Consider the following 26,684-nt stretch of genomic DNA (forward strand, 5'->3'; position numbering starts at 1 on the left):
GATGCACAAGATTGTTCGGAAATTCTGGCACGATTATTTAAATGCATGAGTCGCGCATCTGCGGAGAGGAAAAGTAAAGTAGCATGCAGGTTGCACAAAGCGTCGAGAGTTGGCCTAAGGAAACTTTTCTTTAATTGTGTACCGACGAGTGAAGGTGTGTAGGTGCTCGCATCGCGGCAGCTGAGCAAAAAAATGCCGCGTGCACGCAATCGTGGCCTCCTGACCTCGACAAAAAAGGCCAGCAGAAGTAAACTGGAAAAATAAAATAGTCGAGGGACATTAGCCATAAAAAATTATAAAATGGAATATAATTTTTTTACGCTTCCAACTATCAAAAAGCACGAATCATGCAAATTAGGGCTATTCAAACCACGCTCAAAATAATTTATAACAGTAAAGCTCCTTCCGTAAGTGTCTTAAAACAGTTTGACTGTGCTGAGAGAAAAATTTGAAAATTTGTTTGATCTTATTTTCCAGTCAGAAAATTATTCAATTTTATTTATACAAATTTTTTCAACGTTCCTATTTGATAGAGACAAAAAAATACATTTTTTTAAAATTAAATTTAAAATCTCTAAAATTATATTTATTCCTGTCTAAAATTAACAAATTGAAAATGACATAAATACATTTAATTTGTTCAATTTTATTTTACCAGTGTCGATTGTCGATTTTAGAGACGTGTAGCGTAAAGAGATCTCCCATACAAAATAATTTGAGAGTCGTCGTTTCGTCGAGGCGCAGCACAGTTTGCAGCAACCCTTTTCCTTTCCCACAGCCCGGCGCGAAGCAGTTTAGGCGTCGCTGATCCCTTCCACCGTCGCGCCGAGAAGCGAGAAGAGAGGATGCTGCTGGATTTCGGTCTGCAGGGCTGCAAGTACTCTCTCTGCGAGTGACGTCAGACCGTGCGCCAGGTATAAAGGGCCCTGAGCGGGAGGGCAAAGACACAGTTCGACTCGTGGTGTCTTCACTGTACCATCACTCGCGACATGAAAGCCTTCACTGTGGTACGATTTGGATTACTCTTGCTTTTGTGGATACGCTTTCATTTAATTTAGTTTCGAAAAATTTACTCCTAAGCGGATATTGCACAATCAGGGGAAATTTTCAGGGTTTTTACTAGCAAGAAAGATGCACTTTCACTCATCTTCTTATTTTTTGCCATTTACGTGTTTATTTTTCAATTTTAAAACTACTTAGTGCATATATTGTTGGAGTAGGGAAAATTTTCAGGGTTTCGAATATTGCTAAAAAAAAAGGGGAAAGTTTTCAGGGTGCACAAACAGAAATGACTGCTTTTCTGCTAAAGAAACAATTTTTCTCCTTTTTGCATGTTTCTTTTATTAGCTGAAGATTATTGAATAAGGGGAAATTTATCAGGGTATTGACGAGAACTTTCAATTAATTTTTGTCCTCTTTGCCTGTTGCAGTGCCTTTTTGCTGGCCTGGCCGCTCTGGCCTGCGCCGAACCCCCTTCGGGATACAACTACCAAAGGCCTAGTGGAGGTTCTTTCAGCCATGGGGGCTCCTTCAGCTCGGGTGGCTCTTTCAGCTCGGGCGGCTCCTTCGGCGGAGGCTCCTTCGGCGGTGGCTCCCTCACCCCGGTGAGCGACTTCGGCGGCTCGACCAACGAGGGCCAGAGCATCGACCCTCAGATCCTGGAGCAGGTGCGCCAGATCATCCTGCGCTCCGAGGCTAGCGGCGGACACGGCGGCATCACCTCGTCCTACGGCGTGCCCGGCCTCAGGGTCGTCGACATCTCCCTCGAGGGCATCCGCCAGGCCATCCAGGTTGCTCAGTTCCAGCAGACCCACCAGGGCGCCCCCATCCCCATCGCCCCCGTGCCCGGATACGCCCGCGGCCCCCAGACCAGCTACAGGGCCCCCTCCAGCTCGTACGGAGCCCCCTCCGCCCCCTCCAACTCCTACGGAGCCCCCTTCTAAATTTCTACCCCCCAACCCCGATCGCCCTCCCCCCTTGAAAAGCCTTTTGTCGTTAAAGTTTTTGTTTAATATTTAGGCTTGTCATCAACCCCCCCTCTAAATTGTAATGAGTTATTAAGTTTCCCCGCCCCCCGCCCCCCAAGTAACGTCCCCCTCAAGCTTTGAAACTTTAAGAACAAGAGTAAACACCAAACGGGTCATTTTTATTTATTCACCACCAACCTCCCCTGTCAACTTGGAGGTAAAATCGAGTCAACTTAGGTTTAATTTTTGTGAAATAACGTGTAATTATTACATTCTCATGCTGTTGTGATGTATATTTGTGTGGAACCAATGCTGCTGCTGTGTATAATTGACTTTTGTAATAAAAAAATACTGTAAAATTATATATTTTCCTTTTCTTCCTCTTGAATTTCCCCACTTCCCCCTATTCAAATGCTTTGGTTATATAGATATTTTATTAAATCATATGCAATACATCACAGATTATTGTGACTCAATATTTAGTCAAATTTTCAATGACTTTTTGACATTCTATATAATGAAGGAACGACTTCACTTGTTGCTCATATACATTAAAAAAACTAGAACACGTTTAAAAAATAGTAATAAAAATATAATTGCACAACTTAAATAAATATTTATAGAAACATACAAATTTTAGCTTTTTAAATCTTTGTTTATCCAAAACATATATCAAATTAAAGTATTTAAAAGTTTTGTTAATTTCAATGTATTTTAGTTTATATTATGAAAAAAATTTGTTGAATTTCCATTTTTTGTTTAATTAAATTTAAATTATTTAATAATATATAAACCTGTGCTTGTCACATTGTATTTAAGAGCCACAACCGCATTAAGTAGCTGTCAGTAATTTACTGTCCTTGTTAAATTGAATCATTATAATTTTAATCTTACATACTATGATTTATAGAGAAAAGTAAATAAATATGTTATAATATTGCTAATATGCGCCGTCATTTTGCAGCATGCTTTACAACACCCAACTCTTTTCGATTCTCCTGATATGTATTAAAAAAAGGAAATAAGGAAATCGGATAAATAAATCAGATTCTTACAATTTTGATTAAAAACACCAAGTAATTCTATTTAAAAATTCGCAATGTGGAAAACTTAATAAACTCTTTTGTTCATGAACTCATCTGTGCGATACTTTCTAAAAAAATTAATTATAACATCGCACTTTATTGACTTTTGGCGAGGTCATACACATTAGACATGATTACATTCCAATAATATGCCCCAATTGCAATGCACACAAAAAACATGCAGAATTCATATTTTTTTTTAATAAAAAAATTGGGAAGAATCGTAAGACTTTTTGAGGTAGAAATTATTTCAAAGCACTATAAACGAATATCTCATATCGCGGCTCAAACCGCAACGAAACTGGCAAAGTTGCAATGTTGCTCATCACTTGAAATCGGGTTCTGCCGAGATATCATCAATTTCTGGGGCGCAAAATGTATCGCAATAAGGCGTGCAACGCGTGCTGTGCCCATGCACGTCCCTGGTTTTTTTTAAGTAGGCGGGGTATTTTTTTAACAATTAAATAACAATTTTTCGACATTTAGACAAAAAGCCGAAGAAAATTCAAAAATATTTATTCCTTTTACTTGAAAACCCCGTCCAAATTGGCTAGGAATCAGTTTAAAACCGAAAATATTGCACTAAAATAGCCTAAAATGTTTTGCAGTGAGAGCAACCATTTATGCCTACAGCACGCGCACCGACCTTTACAACCAATTTTCTCGAAAATGAAGAAAGGTACGACGTGTTTTATTCCAAAATTTTCAGGCTGGTTAAACATGCCAGTTAATGAGCACCATTTTTTGTACAAGACCAAATATGGTACGAGGGGGCCCAAGTTTGGTACATATTATTTAATTGAAAATTTGACCTTCGGAAATACTTTATCCAGGTAAATTGTTATGCGTAAAATGATATGAAGAATGGCGCAAATTTCATTCCGATATCTTAGCTGCCGACCTAGATTTCCTGCTTTTCGAGTTTTTCAAAAACCCTCTATTAATAAGACCCCGGAAAAACTCTACAATTTTTGACACCTCCTAGGCTTTAAATCAAAGCCTTATTAGCAATAATTATAAAATGTTAAAAAATGTAAAAACCTCTGAAGTATCACCAGTTATAAATACAGTGTTAATAATTATACCACAATATATTTATTAATTATAAGGAATAAATAAAAATATGCCACATTCTATGAAAGAATTGTAGAGGTGAAATATTATGGGGAAATTTTGAGAAAATAAAAGTCATTGAAAAATTGATAGGAATTAGCAAAGTGAACTTATATTTATTTTAGGAAGGCACAGCAGATTAGAATATCTCGGTGTCACACATTTCTCCTTCTCTCGCCTCTGCTTCAACAAATGGCAAGGATGCGTTTTTCTTGTATGTTTTTTTTTTTTTATTTTTTACTCTGATTGCAAGTTCCAATTATTCAATACCTATACGTCTTCTCATCCCTGGTCACAGCCATATAGATAAATAACAAGATATATAGATTCTCACAATTTCGACGCGCAAAATAAATTAAAACCTTCCTTTTCTACGTAAAATGCACTCATCAGTCTTAATTCATGTACACATAGTAAAAATGAATCCCGAAAAATTACTCTGATAAGTACTTTTGCAAGTTTCCAAAATTTAAAACACGATTCACGAAGCTGTTGGCTCTCTGGATTTGCTGGCCATTTGAAGAATCTCCGGGTGTGCGTCCAGTATTCTTGAGAGTTGGAAGTTGCCACCGTAGGTATTGGCCCGTGTGCCCTGGCACATGGCAAACTGCGGCGGATCGAGACTCGTGTCACACTCGACCATGTGGAACACGTGCACCAATCCAGGGTCGGCCGCCCTGAACACAGATATCTACAAAAATATGGGACAAATTTAATTGGAAATAAATTTACAGTGGAAATTAAAAAACTGTTTGACCCATTCTCTCACTTTGCTTTTGACGAATTTGTCGAAGAGGTCGACGTCCTCCTTTCCCCAGCCTTTGATGGCCGTGTTGAAGCCGCCGACCAGGTTCAGGTCGGAAGGGTAGGCGCTGGCGATGCCGAAGCCGTAGTTGCGCCAGTAGCCAGTGTTTTCGTTGATCAAAAAGTGGTTCCTCGACCGGCTTTCGGTGGTGTTTCCGTGCACGATGTTCGGATCAAATTCACTGAACACGATGGGGAAGTAGACGCTCTTGCCCTTAATCGTATTCAGACGAATCCTCTGCAGGGATGCTGCCGTGAAGACGATGTCCACGTCCACGAAGAATAAAATTGTGTCTTCGTTGTGCGTCTGAATTAAACACAAAATTAAATTCAGCGAATAACAGCCCAATAAAATTTAAATTATCAAAAACGTGGAAGCATGTTTGTCATAATTTCCTGAACCTTCATAATTCAGCTTAGGAAACTAATTAATATTTAATTGAATATTATTTTTTAAATTATTTTTAAATAATTTTCCACAAAAAAACTAAGATAATTTTCTAACAGTTAAACAGAAAAAATATTTGTTAATCTTTTTAAAAAGCCATAAGTGTTATAATTGAATAGGTTACCAGTTTTTCTTTTTTAATTTTCAAAATAATATACCTGAACGTGTGCTGCTCCAAGTTGGAGTGCCATTCCTCTAGCGAACGGCACAAAAACGGGCAGGATGGAAATAGCTGCGCTTGGATGTCTCCTCTGGATCGACCTGACCAAGGCGACAGTCTCTTTGACCTCGTCACTCGGGAAGAGCACCAGCACCAAGGCAGTGGCCTGTCTGCCCAAGATACAAATCTACACAAAGTTGAATTAATCAGAGGGTGAAAATAATAAAAATAAAAGCAAGCTGGCTCACCTCCTCGTACAACGAAATAAATCTGTGGAACGTTTTTAGTCGACCAGACAAAGGAACCAAAAATGTGATCAGCTTGTCTCGAGCTGGGTTCGGGGTCATGTGCTGCTCCGGCTGATGCATCAGTGCGTATGCCGGGCCCAAAACGCCGCCAGCAATTGAATTGAAGTCACCACTGTTTGTCTCAACTTCCTAAAATTGAATTTTAAATATTTATTTAGAATTTTAGTCAATAAACCAAAGGTTTGCGATTTATTTTTTTCTTAAAAATAAATAGCAATATAAAATAATTATCATTTGAAAACAAAATGCTAAATTATGGGGAGAAAACCACCCTGAGAGGTGGATAATGATTTTAAACCCCCAAAACAGCCATTAGTAATAATTTGAAATCGTTACAGAGTCATGTCTGCGCTCTAAATCAGGTCGTTAAGTCGTAAATTCAAAATTTGGAAATTACACATTCAAAAATGTTAAAATAATCATGCGTAACTACCCTCTAACTGTGGTTAAAACAAGAGTGCCAAAATTTTAAATTATATATATACATAATAAAAGAACAAAATATCGAGGAAGGTTTAAATATTTACTTTTCGACTCGGGGGATGAAATATTTACCAATAGGGATTAGGGGTGAGCACCTAAAAACTATTTAGCTCACCAGGGGAGGTCAATCCAAGTCAATCGGTGTGCTGTTTTTGCATTTCTGACCCTTAGAACCCGAGATTTGGCGCTCGCAACTTTTGCAAAGATTGATAAATACGTGTTTTCCAAATTCAAAGTTGAGAATTTCACGAAACCTACCTTGAAATTTCCTCGCAAGTTAACACGCACCCTGAGACCAAATTTGAGAGGCGTTTTAGATTTTTAGAGTATGACGCTACTTTTCAAAATTCCCAAAAAACCATGAAATTTTCGAAAATGACCCTTGGTTGGCTTGGTGACCTTTGGCCTTGATTGATGACCCCAAAAATTGTGTCCATTCGATCGGGCTTGTTGGAAAGAGTTGAACGCACACCTTAACTTTAAACATGAGATATGCATTCTCAAAATTTGCCAGATATGTCCGTAAAACCCGCTAAATTTAAAATTTTGGTTGCTCTTTGAATTAAGACTGATCGATGGTGTTTGGTGACCCGTGAAATCTTACTTTAACGACCGGCGGGTCTTTTCCGTCGACCGTCTCTCGGACAGCAATGCCAGTGAAGGCCCTTTGGAGGTACGTGTGTCTCCTCACTGGAATCGTCATTTTTCTTCCTCTGTATTTACGGTAGACAAGCTGCATGTCCAGCACCAGCTCCTGTCCAGCGATGGGATTCACGTGGTGGTAGCCGTACAACACCTCTTTAAAGTCGAGGATTCGGCCCCGCTGTCTGGAGAACGCGTTGGTCATCTCCATCACCTGAATTAAAAATTTTAGCAATTACATAAGTAATATAAACTTTGTATAAACGCACCTCTCTGACGACGTCGTCCAAGCCTTCTCGCAGCGGCAGCTCCATCCTCCTCCTGGGATTTGAATTTTTGTCGGAATATAGAGCGTTAGTGAAAAACTCCCATGGAATGACGTCAGTCACATTTTTAGGCTTGTACTTCATCAAGCTTGGAGCCAGGCCTGCGAAAAAAAATAAACAGGCATAAAGATAACCAGCTAATTAATTGTTGGCGTGCGTTTTGGGGCCAATTAAGCAGGTATTAAAAGGCCCCGTGGCGACACACGCAGGTAAATAAAAAGAACTCACTCATGACGTTCGCAGGGCTGAACTTTTCGCTTTCGCTTGGCGCAGTTTCCCCCAGCAATGCCGACATGTGACCTATGTCGCGCAGCAGGCTCAAAGACCGCTGCTGCAGATCGCCAATTTTTAAGGACTGAAACATCGGAAATCGGAATAAATTCAAATTGAAATAGTTGATCAAATTTTTGAGAAACAATAAGTTATATTCCAGAATGCACCATTTGCAGCAGCCCTTAGTATTCGATGCCGCCGATTTTAGATTCAAATCCGCTGCTGCTGTGCATTTAGCCCTTAAAATTATTAATTGCTGAAATTGATGTGCTGCAAACCAAATTGGTTCAGCCAATTGCCGTCAACAAAGATGTTTATGATAAAAATTTCAAAAAATGTTTTTACGTTTCTCCGGCGATTAGCTGAGCCTATTTTGGTTTTGAGAAAGTCAACAGAAATTATTTTAATGGTTTAATGTACACCTTAAATCGCAGCGGAACAAAATTTCGCAAATGGGGAATTTTACAAATTTCTCGGAAAGTTTGTTTCTGGCTTGATTTTAATTCCTTTCCTCGCGATCTATCTATCCAACATTGTGCGAATTATGAGCTAATTTTTCCTCGTCGCTTGATTAGCATGTTAACTTTGAGCCGATTTTCTCATAATTTTAAGGAAAACTCTAGCTCGTTCCCAATTTCGAAGAGAGTATTTAAGGTGAAGGTAACCATTGTTTTGCAGGTCATATCTACTTTAATAATTAACTAGCAGAATTATTTGTTCTGCTTGGGCGTACCCTCATGTAGTTGTGTACTCTGTAAAGATGTTTGTGCTGCTTGACAGGGTGTAAAGTTATGGCCCGGTGCACCTCCTTGTACTTGAGGCGGCCGGTGAACGCCTGGCTTCCACTCGAGTTGTGGTACAGAATCGTCTGCATCTGAAATTAAAATGAGAACAGTACGTGAATTTCAAACAATGATCATATGATTCAAAGCAGAGGCGTGACAAAATTATTCTTTGCCACAGAGCTAGCATAACTTATATCTTTTGATTAGAAATTCAAATTAAGGTATCGATGAGGCCTGGCCAATTGCATTATTTTAGCATAAATATACTGCAAATTATTTCTTTTTTGTGAAAGTCCGTTGCACATTTTGACCTTAAATAAATTACCCATTCATCATCAGTTTTCCGCATAAATTGTCTTGTGAATACCGAGAAGCTAAAGAGAGTGTGACACTTTGTAAGAAATTCGCAGAAGAGACTAACTAAGCCGACTTCCTTTCTGCTTCGACCCTGGCGTCGAGAAGAAAAATCTCGTTATTCACCTCTCGAGATTATCTGTGGGTTCAAGGAATTGAAACGAATTTGTATGCATCTGGCAGGATGTCACAAACACACATGCCTCCATTCAGCACAGGCCATCGGGATGCGACACTACTCAATTGGAATGCAATCATTCAAAGCGGAACGGAAGTTGGATTAGACACTGCTCGGCGTTCATTATAATTATGGAAATTATTTTTATTGCGCCGATTTGCAAGCTTCGTAAGTGTTCGCGCGGCCAGGCCAGATGCCGCGCGCTTTCGCGCTTTTTGCCCGCCCAGCTGCCAGTAAAAACGCATTCGTATGGCCCGATTCCCAGCAGCAGACGCCAAATCGCGAGCATGGACGTGCGACACGAATCGAATTTATTGCGTGTGATCAGAGAGTACTTGTTAATTGTTTCCGTGCTGAACACTCCACTCAGTTAATAGCAGCTAGTGCCGCCCTATTGTGGGAGAGACGCAAACGATTCTTCAAAGAATACCAATCTCTCATTTAGAATTGAATTAAGTTTGCACATTTTTGCAATTAAATTGATAATAATAATCTAAACTATGTAGGCACTTCGATGGCAATTGGGACTCGGATTTTGATTAAATTTGTTGCTCATACCTGAAAATTTCAGGTCAAAATTCCAAAATTTGCCTAATTTTTAATTTTATCTTTGGGTGGCATGAAAACTATTGCTTAGATAGAGGGAAATTTAAAAATTTGGTAGTTAAATAATCACACCCGAAAAGGTAGTTAAATTGTCACTAAAATATAGTCAAAATTATCGAAAAATCCGCGCGTGTTGAAATTTGAGATGGACAATTTAATGGAGAGCAACATTATCCAAAAATTGGTGACACGGGTTTTCCTTGGTTTCTAGCAAACTCCCCCCGAACACGAAGAAAGGTGGATTTTGCACCCTATTATTAATCACACCGAATTTGTGAAGTCTCCAGCCAGATTTGGTGTTAAATGTGATTGCCGTTTAAATAGGACTGATACTGATAAATTTCGGTCGTTGCCCATTATCAATCCACTTTTACTAATTCTGAGCTTGAAAATACGCCTCCCCTCGGGGGTGAAAAAAAATATAAAAAATTTCACCGTTTTTATAGGTATCCATTCCCGAGTTTTTGACCCCGCTGAACTCAAATTTGAAGTCAATTTTGCATTTAAATCTTCTAAATATAAAGGTTGAATTCAAATTTTAACCTTCTGAAGCTCGTTCAACATAAATAAAAAAATTTGCATTCGTGACTAGTTTTAAATTTTAAATAATTAAATATTTTGTTTTACACGCCCTTTATTTCCCTACCTTTTGATATAGTGTTGGACAATTTGCAAAAGGATTTTTTAATGGTTCGCTGGATTCAAGTCTCTCATCCGTGTATAATTTAATATCAATTTTCCATCTCGACGGGCTGCAGCATTCCTTCCTTGCCATTATTTCCATTCGAGGCGGAGAGGCAGCCATGAAAATATGCATGCGGGAGCGCGTACACATGTGTGCGCGTCCGTTTATATAATCCGCGCTCGCGAGAGAGAGAGAGAGAGAGAGAGAGAGAGAGAGAGAGAGAGAGAGAGAGAGAGAGAGAGAGAGAGAGAGCGTAGATGCAGTGGTCATTACAATTACAATCTGATTGTCTGATTGCCTGGCCGGGGGCATCGGACTTATATACACAAATATATATTGTATATGCCTTCAACACTTGCACTCGTGTGCTAAATTACATTATGCCGATGCGTGTAACAATCAACAGGCATTATTTGCGCTGAGTGCATGACCCAATATATTCAATGGCTTAATGGCTGCAGTAAATAAGCCCCAATGACCTTGTCATCTTCTGCAACAAGCTGCCAATCGAAATTAAAGCATAAACAAAGGATTGTGTGTCGCAGTCGGCACAGATGGACTGGAGAGACGGGAAAGAAAAATGCAGCTCGTCTGAACAGTGTTGGTTCATTTGCAATAGAACACTTTCAATAAGTGACTGATTTGCTCATTTTACAAAGCAGGTTATTATTTTTGTGCAATTTGAAAGCATATTATCTTGATTTATTTAATAATTCAATTGAAAGAATTCGCTAAAAATCTTTATCGTCCTATATTTATATTGCCAATAAGTGCCATCAGTTAAATGACCGCTTATAACGATAAGACAACAAATAATGTCTGTTTGAAATAAAACACTTCCACCGAATTCTCTATGAAAAAGCGATCACTGGAATAGGGCATGACTCGCGGGAATTTTGAAAATAGGGCGAGATTTCCCTGAATATTAAAAAAAGGTGTCGTTTTAAGTATTGCAGAGCGCTGGAAATTTGTAAAATCTAACAACGTTGTTACTGAGAAAATACGAAAATTTCAAAATGAGTGCGTTTTGCTTTTCGGAAAATTAAAAGGGTGCAAAAGTGTCTTAATAAGCGCGGGAAAATCGTAAAATAGGACTTTTTCTTAGATTTTGTGTAAAAAATCTTGATTAAATGCTCCATTTTTTGGTTTTGCAGAAAAAATACTTTTTTTAGCCTCTATATTTTTTGTGTGTGTTTATATGGCCCTCGTTTCTCATGATTACTTGCAACTCTATAGAGCAAGGAGTGCCGCTACTTGGAAATAATCTGCTTTACGCTCTCGCAGTTTCAAATGGGCCTACACACTACACACCGCACTCACTTATCTATCTCCACTTTGAGCGGGGTGTCTGATTCCCATCAGAGCACCCGGCGGCGGACATTAATTACCCAAGCAGAGCATAAGCAGAATTTCGCCGCTGGTTTGATATTGTTTCACGAGTTCGGACGCACGCGGGCCTCCAAAGAGCGGTGTGGGTGGAGCTGAGCCGAATTTTAAATTTATGACGCGCTGAGACGCACATTATTTATAAATTCGAGATGCATATGTGTTCCGTGCTCACGGCTGTAGGGGAGTTCATGCCGTCAGAATTATTATTGAAACCAGAAGATGCGGTGAGATGTTTTAAAAATAAAAAAGGAGTACAACAAATTGAAAAGAATAAGCAATAAATAAAATGGTACAGGTGGACATGACATATAAACTTAAATTAAAATGCAAAACCAGTAAATCGATAGTTTCCATCGGTAAAAACGTCAAATTCCGCGCTTTGTAATACGTGTCACGCGTCCTTTTTATGAAATCCCTCGAGTGTTCTAACTGTAGATACATAACTTTTTTCCAAAAATTCAGCATTTTTTCAACGGTTAACTAGCGGAAATATTTTATTATTCATTTTAAAGTGGTTCGATACAAGTTGACAGTTGAAAATTATTTGAATTTTTGGATGCAATAAGCAATTGATCGATAAACAATTTGTTCTACAAGTTGCGCTAGTCAAAACAGGACCTTGATATACAGTAACATTTTTTAAATTGTCTCCAAAATTTCCAGCGCTTGACCACATTTTCTTGGCACATTTCGAATCCTCTCGTCGAGATCTGTACAACAGTGTATGAATCCTTTTAATGAAAATCTTTGTTCTGAAATAAAATAAGACATCAAGTAGGGAGATAGTCCTTAACGTTTGAAAAGCATGATAACTTTGCAGCCACTTTTCACATAAATTTACTCTGCTAATTTTGGCCAATTTTGGCTTCAGCTGAATCCTAAGGGAACTGTTCATGCATTGGCAGACAGCATTTTCCAAAAATTTTCAGCATCAATCCTATTTAAGTGAAAATGAAACAAGCGGTGTTTTCACTTTAAGGCTTACTTGCCTTACTCTGGGATTAAAAGGAATCGAAATAAAAATTTACCGAATAAATGCTATCACTTCACTGGAAGGAAAAGAAAAATGAGATAAATTGACAAAAGATAAAAAATTATCTAATTTTTCTAAGCTGTAAAAACTGTCTCGTTCTATCATAACCTAGGATAAGGAAATACAAATAACCGGGGGTAAATGAGTCAACAAGAGGGTATCCTTGTATCGCACCATTCCACGAATGATCATCATTTCCTCTTTTTTGTCTCTGAGTTTTTTCTCAAAGCCCCAAAGTGATATGAAACTGGATCTGCCTCGGTTGGACGACAAAAAGCGCTCTTCTATGGTGTTCAGCAGCGACCACAAAAACTACCTCGCTCCATTCACGAAAGTTATGCCTTTTATAGTGGAAGTTATCGTACACAAAAAAGAGCAGCATTAGCGCGCGGGCGTCGCCGAAAAGGTCTATTCAGCCCCAACCCGTCCGCAGGCTCACTTTGTTGTCATAACCCGTTTGCATGGAGTGAAACGGAGCCGCACTTGGTAATAAATAATCACACACATCCTTTGAAAATTTATATCTGCTATAGCTGCATTTTGATGCCGTGCAGGAGGAAATCGGATCCATCCAGCTTTAGTTCAGGTTAGACTTTCAGCTTGAAAATATACTCCATGTCATCAGGTAGCATTACAACCTGCTTCTCGTCTGACGTGAAAAATGTGTAGTTTAAGCGTTCCGGTTGCTTGCAAACGAATTTCAGAAAGAATTTATCTGTGGGAAAACAGCACGGAAATCTGATTCAATTTAATTTGTTTGGAATACAAAAATGGTTCTAGCAAAAAAATATTTAAAATTATAAAAGGAGAAGGTATTTAACAATATTTTCCAGTTAATGAAAAAAAATGAAGCTAATTTAGATTCGCTCATTCTTATTTTTAACACAAAAATACATCAATTATCTTGAGCTATTCGTGACTTCCTAGATAAAATCTTCTATTTACGGGCTTGTCTGGGAAGTTGAAAATTAAAAAAGATGGAGGCTCTAATGTTTTTATTGCAGAGTTAAAATTAAAAAAATCAAGTTTTTCTGAAATTTTTCCAATAAATTAGAATAATTTTCTTAAATTACTTCCACCAATAATTTGTTGGAATTCTATTCAAGGTTCCGAGAATTTCAAATTTCAGAAAGAAAATCCTAAGCCAATATTTACGTCATTTTAGTGCGTAAGCTCTGAGAGTGAAGTGTGTAATTCACAGCAAAATTTACATTCAGGCGCAGCATAAATTTTTATGATTTCCCAGGAGTCGTAAAGGCTGTACGCAATCCAATCAGCGGCAGTAAAAAAGCGATTTCAGGCCGAAAAACGCGTGCGCAATAAAACCATTTGGACAAAGAAAAAAGTAGTGTAGCAGCTAGACGCGGGAAGGACCGAAAATAGCGGCGTAAACAAAGTGCTGATGGCTGACACGGTGCACTCACTCTCACTTTTCACTCATCATCGGCTGGCTACACGCGCGCACCGGCTACAAAGAGAGAGTAATTATTATTAAGCAAGCGTGGCCTAAAGATAGAGAGGCTGCTCCAGGATAAATCGATCCGGTCGTCTGCCAGCGATTTAGCACGTGGGATCAGAAAAAAATAACAAGACGTGTCGTGTCAGCTTGCCAACAAATTTAATTTGTTTGTAAAAACGCATGGTGGACAACTAACAGATGTTGCAGCTTTGCTATATTTCCATATACAACATCAATAAAATTACCAAAATTTCCATATTTAACACAAAAAAAATTTAAAGCTATATAAGGCAAAAAGTTAATATAAAAAATGTAAGAGATTGTGATTTTTAATCATGAAAATTTAAAATCTAAGCTGATACACCTATACTTTAAGTAGTAAATGAAAAATTCAAGGGACGGGGAAATGGCTATAGGGATGAGAAAAACCAACTGTAGGCTATTTTTCCTGCAGCCGCTATGATGTTTGGACCATCAAAAAAACACGGATAATGAATTGTTCAGCATTTTGACTTTGCGCCAACGCATTACACATAACATAAATTTATTGTTTCAGCAATAGATAATTTAATCATTACTTTAGCTGAAAATCTGATCAACGCGTGAAATTTCAAAATTTTCCTGCAATTTGCGGTATTTCTCTTTTCATTTTCTGGGAAACCGCACATCCATTTAAAATGTTTGCGAGTTACGCCCTCGTCTAATGGTCGCTGTTCTCGAAGAATCCGGTAGACGTGGTTTCGAGTTCAAAAATTGCAAAAATGATCAAAAATTCAGTAATTTTCCAATGGTTAGCTCGTGGAAATCGATTTTTGTTCGTGTTAATTGCAAAATTATGGTATGTATACTTATTGGCAAAATAAGTGAAATTAAACATCAAAATCCACATTTTTTCACTTCCCTACCGATTTTCTGTCCTTTAACAAAACGCGTAGATAATTAAAACGGAAACACTGCATCTCCATTTGCGCGGAATTAAGTGGAATGAATGAATAAATTAGCCTTCTGCGAGTGAAGTAGCGATTATGTTTTATTATGAAGTAGAAGGCGCGCGCATCCTGCCGCTACTATGCGTTTTACGCGTACAACTTGGCCGGACGACTTGCAATAGAGAAGAGGACCCTCGATTAATTTAAAGAGGACGACCCTTCTTCTCTGTGTGTCGCTAACAAATAAATTCGTTTTAATTTTCGGTGCCACCAAATTACTGTTGGTCTGATTTCCAGACAAAGCAGAGGATCGTAATTAAATGAAACGTGCGTCTGCTGCATGTTTAATGCTCAAAGATTTTCCAGGAACAAAGCGAGTTGGTTAGTCGGGAAAAGAGGCTCTTTAAGAATATGGGCTACCGAGAGTGAACCTTTTTCAGAAAATTGGGGCTATAAAAGCGTAAGCGGGTCGGAGAGACCACTGAGCTACACCTAATTGTGTTTAGAAAAAGGGCACTAAACCAACAGCAGGTACACACAAACATTTTATGGCACTGATTTGGGTCGTAAAAAGAAACCCTCCCGGTACAGATCGTGACAACGAGGAATATATCTCATTTTCCACCGTCTTAAAACGCGTTTTTCCACTTTTAAGAGGAGGAATACCGTGTCGCAATTAAAGCAGAACGAGATGAACAGGTATTTGTTACATTCACGTTTTGTTTCCAAGCTGCTCTCGAGGAACAATGCCTTGGAAATCCAAGCCAAACAGCGCATCAGGCTTCTTTATCAGCACTCAAGAAGAGTTTATCTTCTCGTAGCAGACAAAACCGCAAAGGATGCGAGTAAAAATGCGAAAATCCAATCTCAGGGCCACTTTTTGCAGTGCACATGCTGAGGATTGTGTTTGTGAATGTGCGATTTTCTTAATGCCGCGCGGCAGCTGGTATCCTTGAGCTCGTGCAAACATGCAAACAAAGATTGGGAAGGCCCAAATGCATGCACGCCATAATTCTGGTGTCACGGAGTATTATGCCTCGGAAAAAATAAAAAACGTTTAAATAAATTCAAATGTGTAAAATGACTATATCAGCCAACAGGAAAAATACCTTCATATTTTCAACGATTTTACAAGATTGTTATGGTAACATACTAAAAAAAATAAATTAAAAATGATCTCATATGCGCCAGTGGAATGAGAAAAATATTAAAAATGCATCACTTCAAATTGTAACACGTGTGTGTGACAAATTCAGAAGGCGCGGTGAATAATGGAGCGTGTTGAATCATCCCAGACGGGACAGACTGCGAATAAAAAAGGGGAGTAGGTTTTTCGTGCGAATTGATCGTTCTTGCACGCCAGACATTCGATAAAACCGCTTTGCATCGTCGGTTGGGGCTGCGGCTGACTCGAAATGCATGAGCAGGCGACGTATAAATGTTTGTGTTTAATGGAGAGAGAGGCGGCTGACGTAACTAAACCAAATAATCGGCGCACATCACACGCACGGCATTATAATGGCATAAACAGAGACAGGCACCAAATTATATTTGGCGGACAAATGCGCACACCACTCGAAAATTGGCTCTGATGGGTGGATCGCATTATTTTATTGTTCTCTTTGAGACCATGACGGGATTAAGAGAAAGGAAAATTGTGCAGCGGCGGGCGAGGTCGTAAATTCAGCCGAATCTTTCAATCACCACGTAATTTATCTCCGGCGAGAGAAGCTTTTTCTGGAACGGTCTCCGCGGCTGCAGTCTGTGCTGCTGATCTAAAAGTGGTAATTACAGAGCCTTTTCAAGCCTAGCGTGCCGAGATAAATCATCCGTAGGCTTCCCCCACTAAGAAGAAATTCAATGAATTTTCTTTTCTAACCTTTCCCAGAAGAATTTTCACACTAACATTAAAAAAAGGATATTCGATTTTTAAATCGTTGTACCAAGACTGGAAGCAGAAAACTGAAAAATAATAAATGCCTTCTCTACCTTGATTTTTGCAACACTATTTTCAGGGTTTAGCATGTTCGAGCATCAATAATTAGAAAAACTCTAAGCTAATTATCAGCAGCACATGCACTCCTGGCCGGCTGACCGTGTTTAAACGAGAGTCAAGTGGATTCTCCACAATAATTGATGGGCTGATTGACGTGCGTGCTAATGAAATACAAAGGGCAGCCTTTGTGCAGCTCCAGTTTTCTCCGCAAACTCGTTTTCGCTTGGGAAAATTCTCCATAGTGCGGCAAGACCCCCGTGAGAGAGTTGCGTCTGCTCAGTCTCAGCTTGGCGATCCGGGAATAAATTCGCTAATTTCGTGTTAATAAATAAATCTCTCGTCCCTGCGCTGCTCGGAAGGGAAGCAGGCACTCATCTGTTTAGATTATGTTGGCTCGGCTGCTGCCACGACGCTTCCAACAACTTTCCTACTGTCCTGCTAGGAAAAAGGCGCGTTCCTCAAATTCGAGTCGCATTTCATACAAAGAGCTATAATTCAGCGGATATAAAGACCACGTGGCAGCAAGACCGAGCTCATATGCATAAAAAAATCGTGAATGGCACTTTATTGTATTTGTTTTCAGTTTTAAACGTGTCAAAAAAGCCCCCACACAGACAGCCAAAATCAATTTGCATTTAAATGGGCGTTTTGATTCGTCATATTACGGAGGAGAGCGAGAAATGAGACCATAAATACTTATCCATATGTGTGTGTGGTCGGGTGTTTCGGGATCAGCCGAAATTGCATGTCAGTGTGAGGCACCACCTTCTATTTTTGAACCAAAGCTTTTTGAATATGAAAAAACGGGGGGAAAGGCCGATATGGAGCAGACAATAATGTGCAGAGAGAGCAAGGGAGTGTGAACAAATTTATTCTTTCACCCACTACAAAAGCTTAAGTGCTCTTCGTTCCACTTCCATAGACAATAGCAGGGTCCCCATGCAGTGCATTTTTACGTCTCCAATAACAATCGAAACGTTGGAGATTGACTGCAAACGTTGAAGCATTTTAAAAGCGTTAATAGCGCAAATAGCAATAATTGCCGAATTCATGAGGGTCGAATTGGGACAGACAACCTGATAACCCTCGGCTAAAAGTCAAAACGACACGCCGAAAATCGGTGGAAACATAGAAGATCATTACTTAAACGATTTAGAGAACCAATCGCTTTTTCTTCTGCCACTTTTCGCTGGGTTCAGACGCCAAAGTCCATAACTGTTTTTATGTTCCCACTGGCAAATCTCAAACCTAATTCGACTGGCGCAGATTAACTCGATTTGCAATGTCAAAAAATGAAATTCCAGCCTGAAAAAACTACTCTGGGTTTCAGTGAAATTTCACATTAACGGTAAATTTAAACAACTTATCTTGAAAAAAATTACTGCATTTATTTGCGTTCTAGAAGCTTTTAGCCGTCTCGATTTACCACTTTGCTGATGCTCTTCAATGCCGCAGCTGCCCCGGCAGTCCCGTCACAAAGCACATTACAGCAATTAGCCTTAATTTCAGGCAGTTCAATTGTGATGCCAAGTCACAGTCGTTGAAGTTTATATTTAGAAAATCTCGGTCGATATAATAAAGGAAGAATCTAACACCGGGCTACGGCCTAATGGGGCTTACGGTAAGCTGACCAAAATAATGCAGAAACAAAAAAGGCGGCATCTCTCGCGACGAGCCGCCGAGAATTTTACGTAACCGAACCGTTATATTTATCCGCACATAAGATGAAACGAAACGAACGGCGCTCTCTTCTTCTTCTCTCGCACCCGCTCGTTCGTTTTTATTCGAGGAATTTTTTAACTGCCGCGCTGACTCCGCGCACACGTGAGTTCGTTTGACGAAATAATGAACAAGTGCATTTCCTCTCAGACTGCGCCTCCTCGCGATCGCACTTTCGGGATTTGAAGCAGCTGTTTTGGTAACAATCGCTCAGCGCAGACGGACGGGCAAGATGCCACACAGAGTTAATTCCGACAATAGCCGCTCAAAAGCAAAAGAAGGAATCGCGTTTGAAAACGAGCCGTGAGAGATGTGTACCAAATTGAGCACGCGAAGACAAATATAAGAGAGGGGCCATAAAACACACGCACACATTGACTGATCCGTATTATATATTTTTTTACCCCGACTTGTGAGCAACTGACGCCCATAAATTAAAGCCGCGCCGGCTCTCTCAAGTGGAAAAGCAGCGTGCATCATAAGAATGCCGGTCGGCGGTCGACCTTCGCGTGAGAAAATCAATTAATCGCGGGGTGGAGAAATTTCATTCCACGCTACTAAGTGAAATTTAATTCATTCTACGACAGCCCCCGGCATTTTAATCGCTCCGAGTTGTTTGTGTTTCTTATCACGAGAAGGTCAGAGCCCGGTCATTAACTCTGTTCATTATTTAGCAAAGCACCAATTCTATTAAAATAATAATAAAAAAAATTGTGCTCACCTCGTAGGACCAGGTGCAGGGGATGCCGGCGAACTTCTGCACGCAGCGGCCCAACTCGACGTCCTCATGGGTGGTGTAGAGGTTTCTGAGGCAGTAGGAGACGTGCGGCGCCACCTTTGCCAGGGTGGCCCTGCTCATGAGCACGCCGGGGCCGCCCATGCAGAAGTTCTCGTCGAACTCGAGGCTGAGCAGGCCGAACTCCTCTTGCGAGCCGCGGCCCGCCTGCCCGATGAACTGCGGTTTGCGGCTGTCGATCGACCTGAGGAAGGTCTCGAGCCGATCGGGCCGCACGTAGACGTCGTCGTCGGCCCGCAGGAACCACTCGAAATGCTCGCCGAAGTGCTCGTGCATATACTTGAGCATGAGGAAGGACTTCTTCTGCGGAGGGTAGCTGTCGTCCACGCCCGGCAGCGCCACCAACGGGATGCTCAGGTTCGTCTCCGAGGTGCCTGACGAGAAGAAGGCCATCCGACCTGGCAGCTCGCGGCCCCACGTATCGTAAACGGCCTTGGCACGCGTGTCTAGGTACTTCTGCGCCGTCATCACGCCCACGAACAGCAGGCTTTTGCTCGAGTTGTGCAGACCCTGTGACAGTGCAAGTTGGAAAACATCAACACGCTGTCCTCTCCAAAATTCTCGAAAGCTATACTAAAATGAGTGATATTTTGTCGCAAATTAAATTAACACCAGTGTAAATTCAGGACATGATTAGGTGTATACAAAATGTCATCATAAATAAGAGAGTGATAATTTATTAAAATACCCGCAAGCTATTAATCCGATAATTAAATTTTAAAAAAAATCACTAGTCGTCTGAACACAACTTTTTATTTTTGAAGCTGCATTAAAATTTATTGAGTGCATCTGCCTTCATTGGCATCTATCAAAAATGATTTATTTTTGTAAAATGTATGACGAAGTATCAACAACAAATTTTCATTTTTAAAAATTGCAATTTTCGATTAAATCTTCGATTAATAATTTCCTGCGATTCTCATCTTGCTTTAAATTTTGGTCAGAAATTTAAAAATCGCAAGCATCTTTGGCTATCCTGACGCACTGAAGTATTTCAAACGAGCCTAACTTACTCTTTCTAACTTAATTCCAACAATAATTCAGTTCAGGGATGAATCCTAAGGGGAATCGAGATGGTTTTACAAACAGTAAACAATTAAACACAAACGCAGGATAATTGTAGTATTATTTATTTTCAAATTTCTATCCTGGTTTAATTTACGCAGAGATGAGAGAGCCAGCATTCTAGAAATTTTAATTGTAAACGATTTTCAATTTTTAAAAAGGGGCTTTACACTTCAGTTTTCAGGAGTTGGTTTATCCAAAATTGCCTTGAAATTTATATTGCTGACACACTTCGGCCATTCCGACTTTATATCAAAGTTTTATAATTTGGAAATCGCTAAGAAAATTTCCTAAAACTCGTTAATGCCCATTTTTATACTTATATCACGCCATTTTTTCATTTATTTATGAATAAAATATTAGCTCGTTTTTCGAGTTTCAGCCAAAATAAAATAGCGCAAAATACGCCTGAAGTTCCTTCTTTTCTGCTTTTAATGACCCCTCTCATCTTTTATATATAGACTTAATAGTCTTAATACCTGCTTAGGGTTGCCAGGGTCCGGGTGTTTTAGATAAAGCCCAACCCACTGGGTTTTAATGAGTGTTTTTTTTAGGGATTGTTCTATATTCGCATATTTCCACAATATTCATCAAGGTTAAGCCGGATTATTCTGACGGGGTCTGGTATTTTTTCTATAAAACAATCCGTGATGTGGTGTAATGTTGATATCCAATATGTTCAAGTTTTCTCTTTTGCTCTTTTCGAAATATTATATTTTAGAAAATCAGTGATAACTTCAGTTCTAAAATGTTTAGCAGAGTTTGACACAAGGACGGATTGACACATACAGTTTCTGTCTAATGTTTTTTCTTTTGAAAGCAACCGCGTCCTACAGTTATTTTTAACACGCATGAAAACTTATTTTAAATAGTTGAAAATTTTTCCGTCAAGAAAAAACTAGCGAAATAAACCCTTTCAATTAGCATCATCCCGTGATGCCGTCACACGAAAACGACGAAAATTTAATATGAGGCAAATTTTATAAAATCCGTTCCATATACACGCTATATAAAACTGATGTTTCGTTTTACTTTGCAGTTAATTTTTTTTATAACCGATTCAACGTTGGTACATAGTAGCGTGCTGCATATAAATTGTTTTTTAGCTTTCCGGCTCAAGATTTTATTTTTTTCTTCTTATTGGTGCGCAAATTAAAATTTCTTTTACAAGGGTCATTGTCATTACACATTTTTATTGGCATTTAAGAGTAATTTTCATGTCTGCAGAAAAGGGATCAAAACTTTACAATACACTTTTGAGAGAGTTGTCATGGATTTCAGCAAAAATTACAAACCGGACATTTGTTGCAGTTTTTGTTTCTTTCTTTTATCGGATAAAGACGGCATTGGAATAAACCGAGTTGCGCAAATATTATGTGATAAAATTATAGGAAAAATAGCAATTTTCAAATGCATCCTGGATTTTTGAGATTTTTGCATCTTTGCAAAAATATTTGGAGCAAACTTGAATAATATATCCGCGGATCGTGCGCCTTGCGGACTTGCGCCCAACGTGCCATGCACAATATAATTTTTGGGCAGCCTTCAATGCTATTTTTAAGAACAACCTGGAGTCCAAACAAGCTAATCACAATTTTTAAGGGAACCAAGGAAAATACCTGAAGGTTTGCGTGGATGAGTTCTTCAGGCGGCAGGGTAGCGTTGTCCGCGCGAAGGGCGTCGGCGTGGGGGCAGAGCTGTTGCTGCGATGTGGAGGTGGTGATTAGCGCGGCCACGAAGTAGCCGGTCACGGTTCCGAGCAGCAGGGAGGCGGCCGCCCTGAGGCAGCGCCTCTCTCCGGCTGACGGCCTGCGCGAAGCCATCCGCAGGGCGCCCCTCGGCTTCAGGTCGGCAGCGTGGTTGTAGAGCATCGGCTCAGGATCCTCCATCTCCGGCCGGCACTGTCCTCGCCGTGACTGATGAGCCCCTGAGCGCCCTCATCGCTCCCCCTGCTCACCCTCCGAGGGACTGCTCTTCAGCCCGGCGACGCACACACTCGCTCAAGCGCCGCCCACCTGTTGAAAAGTCAATTCGACACTTGTTTATACACATACACGCTGCCAGCCGCGGAGGATGCGGCGCTGAGAAGCGAGTGGAAGTGGTGCAAGTTTATTTTTTGTTGTTTTACGTGCGTGGGAGACGCAGATGATAAAGCGGGCAGTGGTAAAATTTCGCCATGATAAATAATAGAGCTTGTTTTTCCGCAAAATAGTCAAATAATTAAAGATCGTTTTGTTGTTTAGTAGCCTGGCGCAAATGTTAGCCAAATTTACACTTTTTTCCATTTAAAATGGCACTTTACTGGAAAATCTTTATTCGTTATTGTCACAATTGAACCGAATTATTGAAATAAATAAGGCTTTCCAAAATAAAAATGTGACATTTGATTTTTTTTATTCCAAACTGCAAAAGTGAAAAATCGTTTGAGAGGCATAAAATTTAATATTTTAATTTCCAGATTTTTTCATAGTAAAAATTGAAAAAAAAACTTTCGCATGTAACTTAAATTAATTTTACTTGATAAATAATAAAAAAGAATCGAGGGCTAAAATCAAAATCGTAGTAGATTTACAAGTAGAGCTTTACAACAATTAAGAACATTTTGCCAGTAGTTCATTGTTTGTGAAATTTATCAACAGTTGATATCTACCATATGAAATAATGAAATCAGGACCGAGGAACAGAACAGTTATATTTCAGATTTTGACCAAATTTCTCGAAAACAATTAATGATTTTTCGCTTAATTTCGATTCATCTCGTCGCGATCTATCCATTGGGTGGGCGATTTTAGAGGAATAATTACACCGCAGGGAGACAGTGCTTGGTTATAGTATGCTAAATTTTCAGCAGATTTTCTCAAAAACGGCGACCCGGAATATTTATAGCTTTTGTTATCATTTTTAAATAGTATTTCAAGTAAAGATATAGAGCATTTTTTTCACAAATGTACCGTAAAAATTTAGTTTAAATTGCTTAAAACTGCATCATCCTTAAACAATTGGGAGGCCAGAAAAAAGTCTCCCGTCCAAAATTCTTATTTAAAATTATATTGAAATCGAATTTTAGCCCAAAGCTGGGTTGAATAATTTTGGAAGGAAATACTGAAAAAAAGAAAACCGTTGCGGAACATTAATTATTAATTAAATTAATAATACGTATTAAAGGTCGAGTTAAACATTATTGATCCCCTAATTGTAGAAATAAATAAATGCACAACTTTCGTTGAATAAAGTGAAGTTCCAGAAACAGTTTTCACTATTTCAGAAAAATCTCGTGTTTTGATCCAAGTAAAAAGCGTAGCCTTAGCCTTCTATCCAAATGGGAAAGTTCTCAGTTTTCAGTTCATTTCCTTCCTTGTTAAAATGTCCTTTTTATGGTATTAGATTTTTTTTAGATATATGTGCATGAGCATTTAAAAAAAATATATTTCACGTACGAAGAAGCATTTTTCACAGAGAAGTGAGAACTTGATATTTTGTAAAACTAACTGATTTCGAGACATTATCAAGTTTGCTTTAAAGGTTATATTAGAAATGTTGTACTCAAAATAAAAAAAACGACGTTTGAGAGGCAATTGACGCAAATAAGAATGCGTTTAAAAGGAGGCTATTCCATTGAGTTACACACATTGCATTCGTGTGTTTAGTCACGACGTAAAGTTGTATCAACACACACCACCATAAAAATTAAACTACGGTTCTGTAAGCGAGATATGAGGAGCATTAAAAAAAAAATTAGGATTTAAGAGGAAACTGCATTTCAAAAACATGCACTCGAGTAACTATTAAATTTCGATATTGGCCAAATATCTCGAAAAATCGCTTCGATTTGGAGCTAAGTAAATGGCTCGCCACTTAATTAGCACGCCGATTTTCTTTTAAATTTAAATGGGTATCCTGTGGAAATTTTTGTCTTCTCATCCCAATTTTCAGAGCAATAAAAATAATTTCAGGATTTTGCAGAACATATATATCCACTTTAAATTTTGATGTGCTTTGTGCACTTGACTTGTTTCATCCCCCTAGAAGTTTTTTTTGGTGTTTATGAGACCAAAAGATGATTTGTGTGTGCGAAGCTGTCACATAGATTCCTGCCTCCTATTGAATTGTTGCGAGGGGGGAAAGAAAGCTGGCCTGCTGACGGCGATGAGTATCTTTTGTTGCATGCCCGAAAAGGGCAGGTAGATAAATATTAGTTTGTTGCCTCAGATGGGGGGCGAACAGCAATTTTTTCCATTAGCCGCACGCATCTGACAATGCGTTAAATCTAGCGTGATTGCATCAATGCGATGTGGGATTATTATTTAGCCTCTCTATGGATTCGACGTGACGACGCTGCTTTGACTTTCGAGGAGAGAAATTTAGTGATACCGATGATAACTCTTGCTTTGAAGTTATTTTATATTGATCAAATGACTCCAATTTTTATAGAGAAAAAAAAACAAATTTTTGTTTTGTTTTAGTGGAAAGCAGTTTTACTATATATAGTAAAAATATTTTATGATTCTTGCAATGAATTATTTACTAAAATTTAATTATTGAAATTTCAGCATATATTCAGAGTGACCTTTCTCTGGCTCAGCTTCAATTTTTCCTCAAAGGATATGCTGAGTGAGCAGAGGTGTGTCGAGCAAAAGGGCAGCGATTGGAAGAAAAAATTTCAAAGACACGCTGATTTGGCCCCTTTTGCAATTTGTCGAGTTTGCTAATAATAAAAAAAATCAGCAGCCGTTTTACTGTTTCACGCAGTCAGCAATTCAGTAAAAATGCGTGAACTTGTCATTTGAGCTGGATTAATACCTGGAAAATCCTGGTTGCCTAAATGCATATGAACTAGGATTCAGTTGAAGCCAAAATTGACCAAAGTAGCAATGTAAATTTTTGAGAAAAGTGACTGCAAAGTTCGCAAGCTTTTCTAATGGTATGGACTGTCTCCTTATTTGAAATCTTATTTTATTTCACAACAATGAGTTTCCCTAAAAGGCTTCATACGCTGTTAGAGAGATCTCGACGAGACGAATCGAAATCTGCCAAGAAAACGTGGTCAAACGCTGTAAATTATGGAGAAAATTTGAAAAATTTAATTATTACTGTAGCAAGGTCCTATTTTGAATGTTGCAAATTGTAGAACAAATTGTTATATCGACCAACTGCTTATTGCAATTCAAAAAATTTCAATTGTCGCCCTTTTAAAGAGGAATGATACTGGAAAAGCCTGGAAAACGCTTGTTGCCATTGCATAAACTCGTCCCTTAGGATTCAGTTAAAGCAATAATTGACCTAAGGAGCGCTGTAATTTTTTGAGAAAATTGGCTGGAAAGTTACCGTGCTTTTCAAATGGCAATGGCTGTCTCCTTACTTGAAATCCGTTTTAATTTCAAAAGCAAGAGTTTCCCCAATAAGTGGTATACACTGTTGAACAGATCTCGACGAGAGGAATCGGAATATGCCAAGAAAATATGTTCGAGCACTGTAAATTTTGGAGAAAATTGGCAAAATTTGAATTTTTATTGTAGGAAGGTCATTTTTTTATTATTGCAAATTTTTGAACAAATTGTTTATCGGTCAATTGTTCAAGGCATTCAACAATTTAAATAATTTTCAATTGTTGCCCAGTATCATTCCACTTTAACTCAATTTAATTTAGATTCATTGAAACATGCCGTGGCTCAAGTATCCACAGCTGAGGCACCGCACCACCTGATCTGACCGATCGCGACCTTCAATATTAATACCTGAATGGCTAGCTTTAAAAATTGTGACGAAACGCATAATCTTGACGCACGACACTAGCCCAGCAAATAAAATAAAGAATGTTGGTGCAAATATAATTTACCTGAAAAAATATTTGCGCGTCTTCGTGCGCGTGTCGCTAACTCGCTGTTGGATTAGGGCAAGCTAACTATTAAGTCCGTCCCTGCACCACACATACAGTGTGCGCCAGCGGAATTCTCCTCTCACACTGCTAACTGCTAACAACTGCTTGCTCCTTGCTCTCGCTTCTTCGGTACCTCGGCGCTCGCGGCTCTCGCGGCGCAGGCATGCACGCAGCCGGACAGCCGGTTAGCAAGTTTGCTTTTT

The 26,684-nt window shown here is 39.2% G+C and overlaps 2 protein-coding genes across 2 annotated transcripts; one reads left to right on the plus strand and one right to left on the minus strand.

The window, feature by feature from the left end:
* Nucleotides 1–808: 808 nt before the first annotated feature.
* On the plus strand, nt 809–2,329 carry LOC135937495 (uncharacterized; the record flags this gene model as incomplete). Its single annotated transcript, XM_065480647.1, is given in 3 exon segments — nt 809–984; nt 986–1,007; nt 1,431–2,329. Coding segments are annotated over 3 exon segments (711 nt in total), but the record flags the coding sequence as incomplete, so codon positions are not given.
* A 1,922-nt stretch (nt 2,330–4,251) lies between these two features.
* On the minus strand, nt 4,252–26,596 carry Chsy (Chondroitin sulfate synthase). Its single transcript, XM_065480992.1, has 11 exons — nt 26,440–26,596; nt 22,223–22,618; nt 19,464–20,048; nt 8,343–8,483; nt 7,565–7,691; nt 7,280–7,437; nt 6,973–7,224; nt 5,826–6,014; nt 5,576–5,764; nt 4,935–5,276; nt 4,252–4,856 (listed from the first exon to the last, which is right to left on the minus strand). Exons 2-11 carry the CDS (start codon nt 22,490–22,492, stop codon nt 4,647–4,649), a joined length of 2,463 nt encoding a protein of 820 aa, XP_065337064.1. The 5' UTR covers nt 22,493–22,618; nt 26,440–26,596; the 3' UTR covers nt 4,252–4,646.
* Between the last annotated feature and the right edge of the window lie 88 nt (nt 26,597–26,684).

The sequence above is a fragment of the Cloeon dipterum genome, chromosome 2 (genome assembly GCF_949628265.1).
Source record: "Cloeon dipterum chromosome 2, ieCloDipt1.1, whole genome shotgun sequence".
Classification (NCBI taxonomy): Eukaryota; Metazoa; Arthropoda; class Insecta; order Ephemeroptera; family Baetidae; genus Cloeon; species Cloeon dipterum.

Bases quoted from the DNA above. Each gene is read 5' to 3' on its own strand.
- Chsy (XM_065480992.1), bottom strand. From the start codon at position 22,492: ATGGAGGATCCTGAGCCGATGCTCTACAACCACGCTGCCGACCTGAAG. The intron at 5,277-5,575 runs GTATATTATTTT...TGTTTAATTCAG, and splicing joins TTGGAGCAGCACACGTTCAG to ACGCACAACGAAGACACAAT. The intron at 4,857-4,934 runs GTGAGAGAATGG...ATATTTTTGTAG, and splicing joins ACAAATTCGTCAAAAGCAAA to ATATCTGTGTTCAGGGCGGC.